Source organism: Nothobranchius furzeri, chromosome 2, assembly GCF_043380555.1.
Source record: "Nothobranchius furzeri strain GRZ-AD chromosome 2, NfurGRZ-RIMD1, whole genome shotgun sequence".
NCBI lineage: Eukaryota > Metazoa > Chordata > Actinopteri > Cyprinodontiformes > Nothobranchiidae > Nothobranchius > Nothobranchius furzeri.
Window position 1 is genome coordinate 97,919,408 of NC_091742.1, and position 15,550 is coordinate 97,934,957.

Here is a 15,550-nt window from a genome sequence, read left to right on the forward strand (position 1 = left end):
AGCTACAGACGCCAGCATTTTACTGTTAATCCACAGCAACTGTACTGTAAATTACTCACACAGTAACTTACTGTTAAAGTGAATACAGTACCTGTACTGTATTCACTTTAACAGTAAGTTACTATAAAAGTAACTTACAGTATAGTTACTGTAAAAAACAGTAAAATGCTGGCGTCTGTAGCTGCCAGTATTCTACTGTTTTTTTACATACATTTTTTCTTAGAGTGTGACTCCTGTCGATATGGAGGAGCATCAGCTCAACTCTGAGTCTCTCTTGATGTCCAAGCTCCTCAACCTATCCCTTAGGCCGAGCCCAGCCACCCCATGGAGAAAACTCATTTCGGTCGCTTGTATCTGCAGTCTTGCACTTTCGGTCATTACCCAAAGGTCATGACCATAGATGAGGACTGGGCGGTAGATCGACTGGTAAATTGAGAGCCTTGCTTTCTGGCTCAGGTCCTTCTTCACCACAACAGACCGGTTCAGCATCCGCATCACTGCAGATGTTACCCCAATCGGCCTGTCAAACTCCTGCTCCCTCCTTCCATCACTTGTGAACAAGACCCCAAGATACTTGAACTCCTCTACTTGAGGCACGACCTCTCCTGACCCAGAGTTGGCAAGACGCCCTTTTCCGGTCGAGAACCATGGTATCAGACTTAGAAGTGCTGATCGTCATCCCAGCAGCTTTATACTCGGCTGCGAACCTTCCCAGCAGAGTTGTAGGTCAGAGCCTGATGAAGCTAGGAGAACCACATCATCCGCTAGGGATGTCCCGATCAGGTTTTATTGCCCTCGAGTCCGAGTCATTTGATTTTGAGAATCTGCCAATACCCAGTCCCGATCCGATACTTTTGATACATATAAAAAAAAAGAAAAGGAAGAAACAGTTCCAGAATGCTCCTTATTGTTTATTTATTTACCTTTTTAATTTAATTTTTAACAACAGATCACTTTCTGTGAGGTAGCTTGAACAATCAAGTAATAAATAACATAAACTCTTCACTTTTGGACTTTCTGATCATGTAATCCTATCTTCCTGTCCTGTCTGTCTCTGCTCTTCCTGCATCTCCCAGTCCTCCAGAAAAACTCCTGCCTGCTTCCTTCTTTTTCACCTCACAAATAACTTTTATTACTAGCAGATCAAATTGATCTATTGACCACAAAAAAAGCAGAGTGTGCGCTGCGCTGCCCGGCTGAGCCAGTGACGAGCGCTGCAGCGCGAGCGCGTCCACACGTCGTGCTCAAATACAGACAGAACTTACCAGAGAGAAAATGAACGGACACTAATGACTGTGTGACGCCACTTAGAAACTTAGAAAATGTCACTGTGGCCGTGTGCAGAACGCAGCTGGAGTTCATGAATAATCAACGGTCTGCCTGCCGCTCTGCTCAAAAGAATCCCGCTACGCTGAGTCCATATAAATAATATAATATAGGTAGAAACTGGATCTCTTTTGTGCTCCTTCTGGGTGTGTAAGTTAAGGGCATCAGGGGAGCCTGACAACCTTTAAGGAGAACCAAGTTGCTCTCCTGTAATTTGAACCCAGTATCCGACTCCGAATCGGGGCTTGGATCGGGAAGTAAAGCCCGAGTCCCGATCAGTCTGAAACCACATGATCAGGGCTGATTTCTGATCATGTAATTGGATCGGGACATCCCTATCATCCTCATAAACCCAAGATGAGATTCTCCTGCCACCAAACTCTTTTATTTTGAAGGCCGCTAACAGGATGTGATGTGTGCAGTAGGGGTTGCATGAAATTTTTTTTTTAAGTTGACAGTCAAGTAATGAAAATCGAGTTAACTTCGACTAGTCGTTGATGACGTCATACACCTGAAGCGGCGGGGGGGGAGGGGGGGGTCTGTAAGTTCGCTGGAGCTTTTGACAATTAAAATTGCGCCCACATTTTCTAAGTTAACACATCTCTTTTAACAACGGTCGTTTTTGCATCCTGCTTCAGTCCTCTCCCCCTCCCCCTGCGCAGCAGCAGCAAACTGATACACCTGCAGCCTCTCGGCGTTCCTGCTGCTCATTAAAACACATTAAAATAATTATTTCATTTTCTGTTCATCACTTCTGATTACCTTCAATGGCGTCTGTTTGTTACAACCACCAGGTACAAAAGCAAACTTGTTTGTATTTGACTATTTTTCTGTCCTGCCTGTTTATTATCTTCCTGCATCTCCTCTCAATCCTAAAGAGAAACTGCTACCTGGGTTCATATATATTCTTCTTATGAGTTACCTTTGAACCGCAATTCTAAAAGATCTACCGACCACAAAAACAGCGGAGTGCCGCTGCTCGCCGGCCGTTTTTGCTGCGGAGTTCGTGCTGGAGCGGAGCGGAGATAGTGGAATCTTGGGGGTGCGTCACCAGAGAACAAAACAGGTGAAGAGCCTCGCTCCGCAGCAGCGAAACGCATCAGGCACAAATAACAGACAGAAAACATGAAAGGAAATGAGCCGACATGAACGATCGTGTGCTAAATTTGTTTTTGAGGTGGTGACACCTGATTTGGCGGTGCTCAGGACGCAGATTGAGCGCGTCAACGATCAGAGCTTTGCATGCGCAAACTGGTTAAGATTAGGATGGGGGTGAGGGAAAGGTAAAATTGCAAGAGGGAAAAGGTCACAGTTTGGATAAATGTCCGTTTTACCGCCGGTGTCAGTACCGACGCTCTGGCACAGCGTGTCGCCTCCGCCTCCCGACGCAGGGGCTCATCACCTGCTGGAGGACTGCATCTTGTCAGTCATTATCACGTGACGGCGACTAGTCGATGACAGGCATAAAAAGTCACTACAGAGCCGTGAAGCCGACTAGTCGACTAGTTCATACAACCCCTAGTGTGCAGTGTTAAGAGGGAAGAGAGGGAACAAAGTAGCTGGAGTGTGTAAAACGGAACTAATGGTGGCATTAAACACTGACCCTGATAGTTCACAGCTATCGTCCACCCTTGAGTGAAAACAGCTTTACATCCTCTCTAGTCTCTCTTCCCATCTAACACTTTATAAATAAACTGAACTGAACTAAGAACATCAGGAGGGATGAAATAATTTGTTCCTCCAGAGAACTGATTGTTGAATTCCAGTAACAGATGGATCAGTTTTCTCTTTGTCCCTAAAAACCTGCAGCTGTGTGATTCCAGCTAAATCTGCTCTGTTGATCGTTTCCCTCAGATCTTCAACAGTTTCTCTTTCCACTGTTATTAGTCTCATTCTGTCACCTTTTGACCTGAACCTGTGTTCCACACATCGACATATATACTGGACAATGGGTTTCCATAGTCTCCAATAATAAGTTTTTTGTCTGAAATGGGAGGTGGCCACCACCGCCATTTTGACCGTGTAACAGGTTCCGCCAAGCCCAGACAATTCCATAAAAGGGAAGAGAGGAGGAGCTGAGGGTGCGGCTGTAAGGCTGGGATCGACTGATGACACCCGGTCGAACTAGCTACAAGCTAACCTGAAGCTAACCCTGGCTAACCCAAAGCTAACGCGGAGGTGGGAGCCGAGCTAACGGATGTAGCCACCTAGCTACAACCCAACCGGAGCTAACTATGGAACACCCATCTACCTGAACCTCACACAAAGTTTAGGTGGAGGTTTTCGGTGCTTTTTCGTGAAGAGTACCTGGATTAAAAAAGTATTAAATCGGTAAGTTTATAATTTATTTCCGTAATGAACCCATATTTTGCTTTGAGCAAGTTTTCAGTTCCATATTTTCCGGGCAATAAGTCGCTCCTGAGTCGCACCAGCCATTAAATATATAATCAAGAAGAAAAAATATATTTAAGTCATATTTTGGGTGGACATTTTATTATTTTTCTTACAAAATCTGAGACCAAGCGTTGAACATTGCAAGACAAGCACCGGTAACCATAACAGAATGAACAACGCGGGCGCAGCAGCGCGCCATGGTCTCCAGCCAGCAGAGGAGAGGATGGTGGTGTTTCAAACCCTCCCAGCGGGCGAGGAGAGCTCATTCCTGGGCTGGAGCCGGCCCTCAGCACCCCGCCACAGGCTACAGCAGATGCTGGCGGTGTTTCAAACCCTCCCAGCGGGACAGGGGAACTCATTCTTGGGTCGGAGTCGGCCCGCAGCAGCGCGGTGTAGCCTACATATTTTGTTATATAAGTCGCTCCAGAGTATAAGTAGCAGGACCGGCCAGACTGTAAAAAAGTGCGAGTTATAGTCCGGAAAATACGGTAGTTATTAGTATTTGAGATAAATTATCAGGCTAAATACATTTCATATATTTCCAAAACGTAATACTTGTTTGTATCTTGTACAGCCAACTAGCCTTTACTCTGGACTCAGTACAATTCACCAAAAGTAAAGAGACATTATACAGATGAAGTAAGCACAAGATAACTTACTGGAAGAAACAGAATTATTATCATGAGAACCAGAACAAGAGAGCCTGATAACAGTCATGTGAAAATAACAGTTAACTCACTGTGATCCAAACAATAAATCAGCCATAGCTGATTAGCAATCATGAAATGAGGTCTGGGAGTTTTTAAGTTTCATTCTTTTATTACATTTTTTTCTTAGATCTGTTAAAAGGTCACCATGGCAGCCTGTGTGTCTCCAACATCAGCTACACAACGCAGCAAGTGTAAGTTCCAAATACCCGTCTTGACCACTTCATGTATGGTTTTGTACTTTAAACAGCTAGGCCAAACCTGTTATTTTTTTTTCTCCATAGCCACTTGGATCATCGGTGACAGCTACGTGAGGCGCGGTGCCCAGAGAGCTGCAGAGACCCTCGGAGACAACCTTGGCCTCCCTGACGTCTGTGTCTCCTGGTTCGGTTGGGGCGGACTGAGGTGGAAAGACCTTCTCCCCTTCTTTTTCCACTCCCTGCATGGAAGAGCAGCTCCTGATGTCCTCATCATCCACTGTGGCGGCAATGACATGCGGGTGGTCAGCAGTGTGAAGCTGGTCAACATGATGAAGGAGGACCTGCACCGGCTTCACCTTCTCCACCCAAATATGACCATCATCATGTCGTCCATCACCCAAAGGTGTAGATGGAGGGCAGGTGTAAAACCTGCCAAAATTGAGAAGGCCAGGAGGTTCGTCAACAGTGTAATGGCTACTTTTATTTCTAGTTTAAATGGTGCCTTTGTTGTGCATTCTCACCTCAGAAACGATATTTTTGTCAGACAGAGTTAATTTCACAAATAGGGGAAATGATATATTTTTAACTAATATTGCCGATTGTCTTAAAGGCCAGCTCCAAAAGCAGTGAAAGACTTCCAGGTGGGAGTCTCGCTGCTTTTGAATTTGGCCTTTAGGACAGATTTATTTTCAGGCAAACAGGATAAACATATCCCTGACTGTTATAGCTAATGTGTTGATGATGTAATTTATCTGTAGCCATTACACTGTTGAACTGTTCTTCCTTCAAACCACAATGTTGCACTCACTCTGCAGCTCTCTGGGCCCATTTTATAATTTTAAGTTTTTTTAATGTGCCGACACTTTTTGCCCTGTTGTTTTATAAAATGCAGTAGAAAAAATTAAATGTTTTTGCTCAATTACTGGAATTTCTTTGGTTAAGACAAAAAAGTGAGGAATAATCATTTACAAGTTATTTGTACAACAGGCCCATTTTAAATCCCAACAGTTTCTTAGCAGCCAATAGAAATGTGTTCTTTACTAACTTTACTTGGTTTAAAAATCTTACTAAAATAAACAGAGTGCCGTATTGCAAAACCCAATCATACTTGTTATGTAAATATTAGCTTTGTAGATATTTTTTACAGATATATATTTGTGTGCAACAAAAACCAAACAAATAATTTGTCATTCTTTATTGAAAAACAACAAAATACAGGTATACAGAAAGTGTGGGAAAATGATAATGTGAAAGTATTGCTCTTTACATGTAATACTATTTATCTTTAAAAAGAAAAGCTCTAAAAATGTCCTGTACAGCAACATGACAGAAGAATGGTGGTCTGTCTGTCAGAATGTGCTGAACAGATTTGCTCTGTCAAGAGGAGCCTTAATGTGTACGAGGTTCCCCTTGAGTAATATTGGTTTGGGTTATGTATCGCCACATCAGCATGTAAATGCTGAACCAATCTGGAATAAAGACTGCTGATAGAGGATAAACAAGTAAATAAGAGGAAAAATTAATACAACTAGGAAACCAACATAAAAAACAGCAACCAGCAGCTGCACCTGTGAAGAAACATTTCTAAGAATCATCAAGAAATTGTGGGATGAACAACTATAAACATGTAAACCATGAACCACAAACATCATAAACAACAAACATCAACAAGCATGTGTTCGTGCGTGTGCTGGAATGTGAAGTGTTAGACCGCCAAGGATCAGGTGCACTCTGGAACGGCCCCAAGCGCCAGAAAACCTTGCAACAGAGAACTCAGCAAGGCCACATCCAGAACCGGGCTGACACAGGTCATGGGCCACAGGACACAGGAATCACACAGCATTTCCACCTGAAACAGAATCATTAAAATTAGAAACAAATACAACAGTTGTTCAGTATGACATCAAATGGATTTTTAAAGAAGGCAATTGGACTTCTTAGGTTTCATGAATATAGGAGGGTTGATCTTAAGCCTGATTCATGCTTCTCCTGCGTCAGTGCTGAGACATGCAACTCCATTATCCATCCTTGGTATGGCATACAGACTTCTAACATCAAGCACCATCAAAAAACTCACCGAGCTGCAGTATATCTGCGGTCAGGTCAGGCTTGGGGAGGAATTATGACACGTCTCTAAATAAATTAAAAATTTCTAGTGCAGAGTGGAGCCAACCCCATAGAAAAACTGATTTGATCTCATTTAAGAGAAAAATAGAACAGGTCAGATGCACCTAATAAATAAAATTACTACCAAACTCAGGAATCTGTTGCTTCACTGTTCTGGTGCTGAAAATATCACTAATGTGGATCAAAGGAGATACACAGATGAATGGACCTCCTATTTATTATTTGGAGACTACATTTACTGCAGCTGGCAGATGCAGAGATTGTTTCTATTGATACACCGAGTTTACAGAATCTTTTTCAATTTTAATAGGGGAAGACTGCAGGAGGGTGCGGTAAAATGCAGGGGGTCCCCAGCAAAAACAAGAAACTTTACGAGTCTGATGAAACCCGCTGGTGTTCCTTCAGGCAGGCCCGGTGGCAGCTCCAACGACCCAGTGGCTGTGCTGGGTCCATGTTATCGAGCTCAGTCCTGCTCGGCAGAGGGTGAATGAGCCGAGGATGTGGGATTTAAGGGAAACCCTGTATGCCCTATAGACTTCTGGAGACTGACATCAAAAACTATCAAACAACTCACCGAGCTGCAGTATTTCTCCGGTCAGATCTGTCTCCGAGTCAGAGAGCTCCACGAGCGGTCAGCCCGCGCAGCAGCTAGGCGCCGCATCAGTCAGATATGCACCGGCCTGACCGCTGGGGAGTACCGGATGGAAGAATGGAACACAGAAGTGTCCCTCCAAGCGCTCCGTCATATTTCAGCGATTTCAACCCATTTTATGTTAAATGCACTGGGTTTTACCCATCGACATATGCCCTATTAATTATTTTACCGTATTTAACATCTAAATTTCATGGTTAAACAGTACATGCTACATGTTAAAATGATAGTTAGCTAGCTACTTCGATAAACTCAGCTAGTTTAAAGGTGGCAGTGACCTAAAATACATACATATAATTTAACTTACCGAAAAAAAATGAAGTGGAGACTCCTTGGATGCTCTATTAGTGCAATTAATGCCACAGCAAGTCATTTTGTCCAACAATTGCACCAATAATATCCAAAACAGAATTCACAAGCACAGAGACTCAAAATCCCGGAGCAGTTTCCAGGAGAGACCGAGGCTGTACTGAGGCCTTTCCACGGAGCTAGCTCTGTGGTCACGTGGGTCTGATGCTCATTAATTATACAGAATTTTAGGCTTTTAATACACTTAAACAGAAGAGTGAGAAAAAAAATTCACCCCCCTCAGAGTTGTCATGAGTGTAAACTAGATAATTTAGACAAAAAACATGTTCTGGTACCAGGCTGTAAACATGTTTATTTCTGCTGTGAAATTGGTATTTTTAACATGGGAGTCAATGAGGATTTGCTCGCTTTTGACACCAGCCCCCAGCGGATGAGGGTGGAACTGCAATTTCTGGTGCTTCCGGGTTGGGACCAATTTTAGAGCCGCATTGTGGGGGCTTGTTTCCAGGCGAGGCGCACTGCGCAGCTCAACTCGAACACGGCCAATGTTTGCCGTTTTATTTTGTAATGTATTCCGTGCATTTCCCGTCCTGACAGAGGAGCCTCCACCGGAAGCAGCCTGACAGTGGAGGTCTGCAGCCAGGTGCTTTTGGAGAGAGGAACAAAAAACATTACGACAAATATTTTGTCTACAGACCTCCAACTATTTCCGGGATTCCAATCACAGATAAGAAATGTAATAATTCTGTTATTAGAAAAGCAATTTATCCTGTCTCAACCCCGATATGTAAACACCGATGGACTTTGATGAATACAAAACTCTGGAACAGGGTCTTTCTGCTACCTCACCAATATGTCATTGTGAATAAGATAAAAGAAGTTTTATTCAAAATTGTTCATAGATATTACCCGTCAAAAGCAAACATCTGTATATTTTTTCCAAATGTTTCTGACATCTGTACTTTTTGTGGTTGTAAGGGAGAAACTATTGAACATGTTTTTGTTGATTGCTTTCATGTAACTTTGTTTTGGTTCCATTTACAAAGATACATTTCCAGAAAGTTACAAAAAATGTTTCTTTAAGCAAATATGAAATACTTCTCATTGTTACTAACCCTCATTTATCATCCAATGAAAAATACATAATTAACTTAGTCATTATTTTAGCAAAATATTATTTACATAAAATGATTTTTCAGAAAAGTATCCCCTCCTTCTATAATTTCAGAATTACAGACCTTATGAAATATTGGAACAGCATTGAAAAATAAAAAAAAGAACAATAAACTAACAAAGACCATCAACTTATTTCATCATTTCAACTTAGACACAGCAGACCCCTAAGTGTTATGTTTCTAAGTTATATATGTTTTCGTCAATCTTTTGTTTATTTCTTGTTTTTTGTTTAATAGTTTCCTAATGTTGCATGTATGTTATTGCAATTGTAAAAAACTGTAAAATGTGATCCATGGATACATTGAATGTATTTTCTGAATGTATTGACAACAAGTTAATAAAACCTGTTTAAAAAAAATAAAAATAAAATATTTTGTCTAAAAAACCACCAGCGGAAGTTGTGTATGAGAGCCAGGTGTGTTTTATTCTGCTCCAGCAGGTGGCGGTAGTGCACCTTTACGCTGGTCATCGACCACCGGAAGAAGCAGAAACCGGAAGCTGCTAGCAGAGCTAGCTTGTTGTTGTTGTGGTGTGTGAGGGGAACATTTGAGGCTCTGCAGTAAAAACGTCTTCACTTCAGTCTCTGGGAGAGTTGATCAGCTAAAGCGACTAACTGCTGCTGCTGCTGCAGAAATCTTCTCACCAGGCGGTGGAAACTTTCTTCTCCTCCTCAACAACTTGGCGGAGTTCTTTCCAGAACCAGAGAAGATATTCTGCGGTCTTCGTGACAATCGGAGCTCCAGAATCAGGTTGTGGGTGAGAAAAGCTTTTCTCTAGACTTCCTGCCCTCTGAATCTGCTGCTGTTCCTTTGGCCAGAACCAAAGCGTTGGATCTTTAATCTCCTGCGTTGTTCTGAAGCAGCATCTTAATCAGCTCTCCTGCTTTGTTTCTATTGCAGCTGTTAGCTAAACACGGCTAAAGAAAACCTGCTACCACTTCAGGATCATCCATCAGCTGAGACGGATTCATCGTGTGTTCACCACCTGGACCTGGACAGCATGGACACAGGTACTGGTGGATGAATGAATATATTGTCAGTCTATTGTAACCCTGGCGTCAGATTAAGTTACCACTTATTCAAAAAATAATAATAAATAGGCCAGACTCTAGGTCCAACAGGATTACTGTAAATCCTCTAATACAGGCCGGTATTCAGTTAAAGGCCGGGTCTCCAATTTTGGCCGGTGTCGGAGTCAGCGGAGGTAAATAATGGCCGGTCTCTTATTGTGGCCGGATGGAATGTGGTAACAAGCAAGTACAAGCGTCCCAGCGGCAGGGTTATAGTTCCCAAATCAACCAGCAGGAGGCAGTAGGGGTTCACGCAGACCTTTATAAGGCTTTTTTTCAACGCTTTGTAACGCTACAGACATGATCCTCTATCACGCTCCTACCACACAGAGTCACAGTGTCAGTTAACCATGCTAATTCAACCCGCTCCACAGAACACACATCACCTTCCCTGTGGCTTACATAACACTCACACAACACGCAAATCAGCACATAGGAACTAGCAGAACGATAGGAAACACATATAACACAATACCCAGAATGCACCTGGCTTACAACCCCAGCCAGGTCATTACACTATCAAGTTCAAAGAGAACGTGCTGATTATGCTGCAGAACACTCTGGAGAGCAGCAGTAGGGGGTGTATGAACTACAGCAATCCCTCGTTTATCGCGGTAGATGCGTTCCAGACCTGGCCGCGATAGGTGAAAATCCGCGAAGTAGGGACTCCCAGCATGCCCCTCGCGGGGATTCCCTTCACGTCGCACCTACGTCACAAACCGCGGCTATAAACGGAAGTCGCCTTTCCAGCTCACCACTCAGTCATTGTTTCTTCAGATTCACGATCAGAGTTTCCAACCTACCAATCAATCCAACGAACTATCAGCTCATAGTAAGTTATCTTACTTCTGGAAAGCCCGGCATTTCCGTGTCACTTCGTTGACACTCGAACGCTCGGGGGTTTCCTAGAGCATCCGGCGTTTCACCGACGCTTATCACTTCCGCGTCTGTGAAACCACGCTCCCTATTGAATTATCGTATGATCACATTCTCTGTGATCAGCAACGCGCTGTGCCAGACCTTAGCTACTGACACGCGATCGTTCATGTCGGTTCATTTCTTTTAATGTTTTCTGTCTTTTATTTGCGCCTGATGTGTATCGCTGCTGTGGAGCGGGGCGCATCACCTTGTCCTCCGACGCACAGATCACAGCAGGGAGCGCTCAGCTGTTTTCGCGGTCGGTAGATCTGCCTCCTGAGCACGGCCACAGTAACAATCAGGTGTCGCCACCTCAAAAACTAATTTAACACGCGATCGTTCATGTCAGTTCATTTACTTTAATGTTTTCTGTCTTTTATTTGCGCCTGATGCGTTTCGCTGCATGCTGTGGAGCGGGGCGCTGCGGGCATCACCTTGTCCTCCGACGCACTGATCACTGATACGGCCGCCAAACAGCGAGCGCTCCGCTGTTTTTGCGGTCGGTAGATGTTTTAGAACTGCAGTTCAAAGGTAACTCATGAGGTGAATATATATGAACCCAGGTAGCAGTTTTTCTTTAGGATTGAGAGGAGATGCAGGAAGATAATAAACAGACAGGACAGAAAAATATTCAAATAAAAACAAGTTAGTTTTTGTACCTGCTGTTGCAACAAACAGACACCATTGAAGGTAATCAGAAGTGAGGAACAGAAAATGAAATAATTATTTTAATGTTTAGAGCAGCAGGAACTCCGAGAGGCTGCAGGTGCATCAGTGAGTTTGCGGCTGCTGCGCAGGGGGAGGGGGGAGAGGGCTGAGGCAGAAACTACCGTTGTTAAAAGAAATGTGTTTAACTTTGAAAATGTGGGCGCAATTTTAATTGTCAAAGACTCCAGCGAACCATTAGTTCATTTTGCTCAAATAGAAATAGAGGCCTGCCTCTAATACTGGCCCTCCTTCCAATAAAGGCCTGGAGCTTGATGAGCTTGAGTCAAATACAGGCCCGGGCCTGTATTAGAGGATTTACGGTACCTTACAAATTACCAGTGAGTGGGAAATGGAATAGCTGGATCCAAAGAATGAGCAAAAAAACACAGTTGCACCAGATTTGTAATTTTATATAGATATATGAAAATAGAACAAAAAATACTGCAGCTGCAATAGACATATAATTAAACAATTAGGCCTTTCCCCCTATATCAGTAAACCTAGTCAGGCTGAGCTCAAAGTCAGTCTTCTATTTGGTCGTAGTCTAGTCAAAAAGAAAGTCTCCTCGGTCTTGTAAAACTCAGGTTCAGTGGTCTGAGTGGTTACCACTGGAATGTTGGCTCAGTATAGAAGAATGATGTTCTCCTGATCGGGATACAGTTCAGTTCGGGCACAGGCTCGCCATCTCCATCCGGAGAGAATCCAGGACTCCAATCCACTTCAGTCCCGTACCGAGCATAAAAACCTAGCCTGCACAACAATAATGCAATTATTGTTTACAGCTAAATAAAATTCTCATCTCTTATTCTCACAGCTATAGCTTTTACAATCTTTTCTTTCTTCATCCTTCAAATTACCATAGTAAGAATTTACATGCATGTTCATTTCTTTTCTCAAAATACATTTTGGCAATACATGAAACATGTTTTTAACTCGCTTAACTAATAGTTTGAATCTTTTAGTAGAAGAAAGAAAGTAGCTGATGGGGGTCAGAAATGTTGCCAGATTAGTCGCTAGGCGCTATTTTGAGAGAAAAAAGTCGTTAAGGGGGTCTGAAAAGTCGTTAGAAATGGCGACAAAGTCGCTAAGTTGGCAACACTGCAAGCTGCAAAAACGCACATGCTCATTGCTCGCTCCCGCGGTGCGCACAAACACAATTCAATTTAATTCAATTTTATTTATAAAGCGCCAAATTACGACAAGAGTCGTCTCAAGGCACTTCACATAATAAACATTCCAATTCAGGTCAGTTCATTAAGCCAATCAGAAAAAAATTTGTCCTATATAAGGAACCCAGCAAATTGCATCCTTTACAGCAATCCTCATACTAAGCAAGCATATAGCGACAGTGGAGAGGAAAACTCCCTTTTAACAGGAAGAAACCTCCAGAGAATCCCGGCTCAGTATAAGCAGCCATCCACCATGACTCACTGGGGATCGAGAAGACCGAGCACACACACACACACGCACGCACGCACACACACACACACACGTGTATATATGGTTTATGAAGCCACTATGACTTTTTGGTGGTTTATGAGGACACATCTTTCCCTGCATCTGGTGAACACGAAAAAGTATGTCAAAAATTTTGATTTTACCCAAAAAAGAAAAGTCTCACTTCAAAATGAGGAAAAACATATCAGAACATACATACATTTCACATATGAATTTCCACAGGCTTATGAGGACTTGACAACCTGGTGGTTTATGGAGACAATTAGGGTTTATGAGGTCTGATTACAAAAATATACAATTCTGACTGTTTCATGGTTTAAGGGGACATTTAAACATTATGAGACCAGTATACACATTTATATATAACATTCAAAATATCAAGGAATCAAAGAGGAAATAGGGTTTTTTGGGGGGAGTCAAGGCCTCAGATGTATTTTTTCTTTTGGCCAGCTCATTATTCCTGACAGATATCTGATTACTAGCAGGGCGTAGCTGTTTATTTCCCAAATCTTGTTTTTGCCCTTGAGCTGATTTCTTAGTACTTGCCTTATTTGTTTTAAGTATTTGGTTGTGGCTTATTTCCTTGCAGCCTCATCGAGGTTGCCATTTGCTTACTGGACACCAAGGAATTTGTAGCTGTCCTCAAGGTCTGATTTTGTTCCTTCAGGGAGTGTGACCCCCTCCTGTATCTATTATCTTCTCTTCCTTTGTCAACATTCGACCACACTTCTCAAGTCCAGGTGACATTCCAATATCAGTGCTGTAGATCCTGGTGGTGTGGATTAGTGAGTCAATGTCTCGCTCGCTCTTGATATACAGTTTTATGTCATCTATGTAGAGGAGGTGGCTAATTGTGGTTCCATTTTTGAGTGAGTATGTCAGATTTATTCATGGCACAATAACTTTATTTAAAGGATATCAGGATTGGGTAGGATAGCTTGTTGATGGCTTGTTGTGTATAAAAAGCAGCTAGGGGCTCACAGAGTGTACAAACCTTGTCAAGTTAACACTCAACACAGCTACAAGGACTAAACAAGAAAGTCATATTGACATATTATGACCTTTTTTGTAGAAGTTATTAAAGAGATGAATACATGCAAGGGGCCCTAAAGCAAAATTAAGACTTTAATTACCAACAATTTGCAAACATTTCTTTGAGAGACTGTAACATCTGTTGTGTTTAATTTGGTGAAAATCAGTGTGTATGATGAAATTACAGCCAATTGTAAGGCCACGGCTTGCCATCCGATTTTGCCGTGCCACCACAACCCCATTCTCTCTTGAAATATCTCATTACTGAATGCTACATTACACCAGCATGTCTTCTGTCACTGGGCAGTGTCTCATGTTGATTCTATACAAAGGGTCAAAGTTGGACCTTTTAGAATAAAACAATAAACTTCCTGTTGTCAGGGGTAGTGGCTTTGGTGATGGCAGGAAATGACACCGTCATTGTTTTGACAATTGAGATGACACACACTAAGTTGGATATAGCTCTGATCATTTCTCTGCAAGTTAATAAACCAAGGACTTTAATGTAAAAAAATCAATATTTGAGACTAAGCCCAAACTACACCATTAGTCCTTTTGAAAACTATTTAGACAACTTTTGATTCCCAATGACTTATCAATTTTTGGTCATAGGCCTAAAGCCCTAGGACAAGTTAGTTAAAATATAATATGTGTTAAAATGACAAAATGGCATCATCTGACCAAAATGACTAACTTCCTGTTGGTCTTGAAACATGGTTTCAGGAGACTTTTTTGTAAGTCTCAAGACACATCATGAATGTACCAAATATCATAATCCTCAGTCATAGCATGACATAGAGCTGACTGTTGTGATGGTCCTAGGGAGCACTATATTAAAACTAAGCCATGCCTATGGAAAATTTGTATAATTATCTGTTTGGGGTTGGATTAGAGTAAATCACATTACATTTTGCACAGATGAGATGTGAATTGAGGAAATTAGAGGCAAACGTAATTCCATGGTGTGATGCCTAAATTCGCCATACTCCTTAAGCCCCACCCTCTTTTGAAACCTGCCAGACACTACATATGTGTACCAAATTTCATAATCCTCAGTAAAAGCATGGCATGAGGCTGATAGTTTTAATCGCCCTAGGGGCCTGTTATTTTAAATAAATAGGTCACACCCACTGATGTGGCAAGGGGTCAATATCTTAGGCTTAGCCATGCCTACACAGTTATACTTTTGAGAATGTTTTTCACAACTTTTGATCCCCAGTGGCTTATGAGTGAAATTTGTCATTTTGAAGTCAATTGGTCAAAAACTCTACGATAAGTTAGCTCTAATTAAGCATGTGCAAAAAAGAAAAGAAGAAATAGTCATGTGACTAAAATGGCTGACTTCCTGTCGGATTTGGAAAGTGGCTCCATATACTTTTTTGTAGGTTCTGAGACACTACATAAGTGTACCAACTTTCATAATCCTCAGTGAAAGCATGACATGGGGCTTACTGTTTCAATGGTCCTAGGGGGC

The 15,550-nt window shown here is 42.3% G+C and overlaps 2 protein-coding genes across 4 annotated transcripts in view; both read left to right on the top strand.

Annotated features, from left to right (window-relative positions):
* LOC129154097 (zinc finger protein 850) overlaps positions 1-15,550 on the top strand; it is a 244,280-nt gene that overhangs the window by 48,090 nt on the left and 180,640 nt on the right.
* Positions 9,362-15,550, top strand: part of LOC129154101 (gastrula zinc finger protein XlCGF57.1-like) — a 36,070-nt gene continuing 29,881 nt past the window's right edge. The window contains exons 1-2 of one of the 3 annotated variants that reach the window (XM_054733907.2): positions 9,362-9,647; positions 9,791-9,900. In XM_054733907.2, coding sequence (XP_054589882.2) covers positions 9,891-9,900 — 10 coding nt within the window. In that variant the 5' untranslated portion in view covers positions 9,362-9,647; positions 9,791-9,890. The remainder of the gene's footprint in view (positions 9,648-9,790; positions 9,901-15,550) is intronic. The other 2 variants (XM_054733908.2, XM_070548471.1) reach the window with 2 other exon arrangements.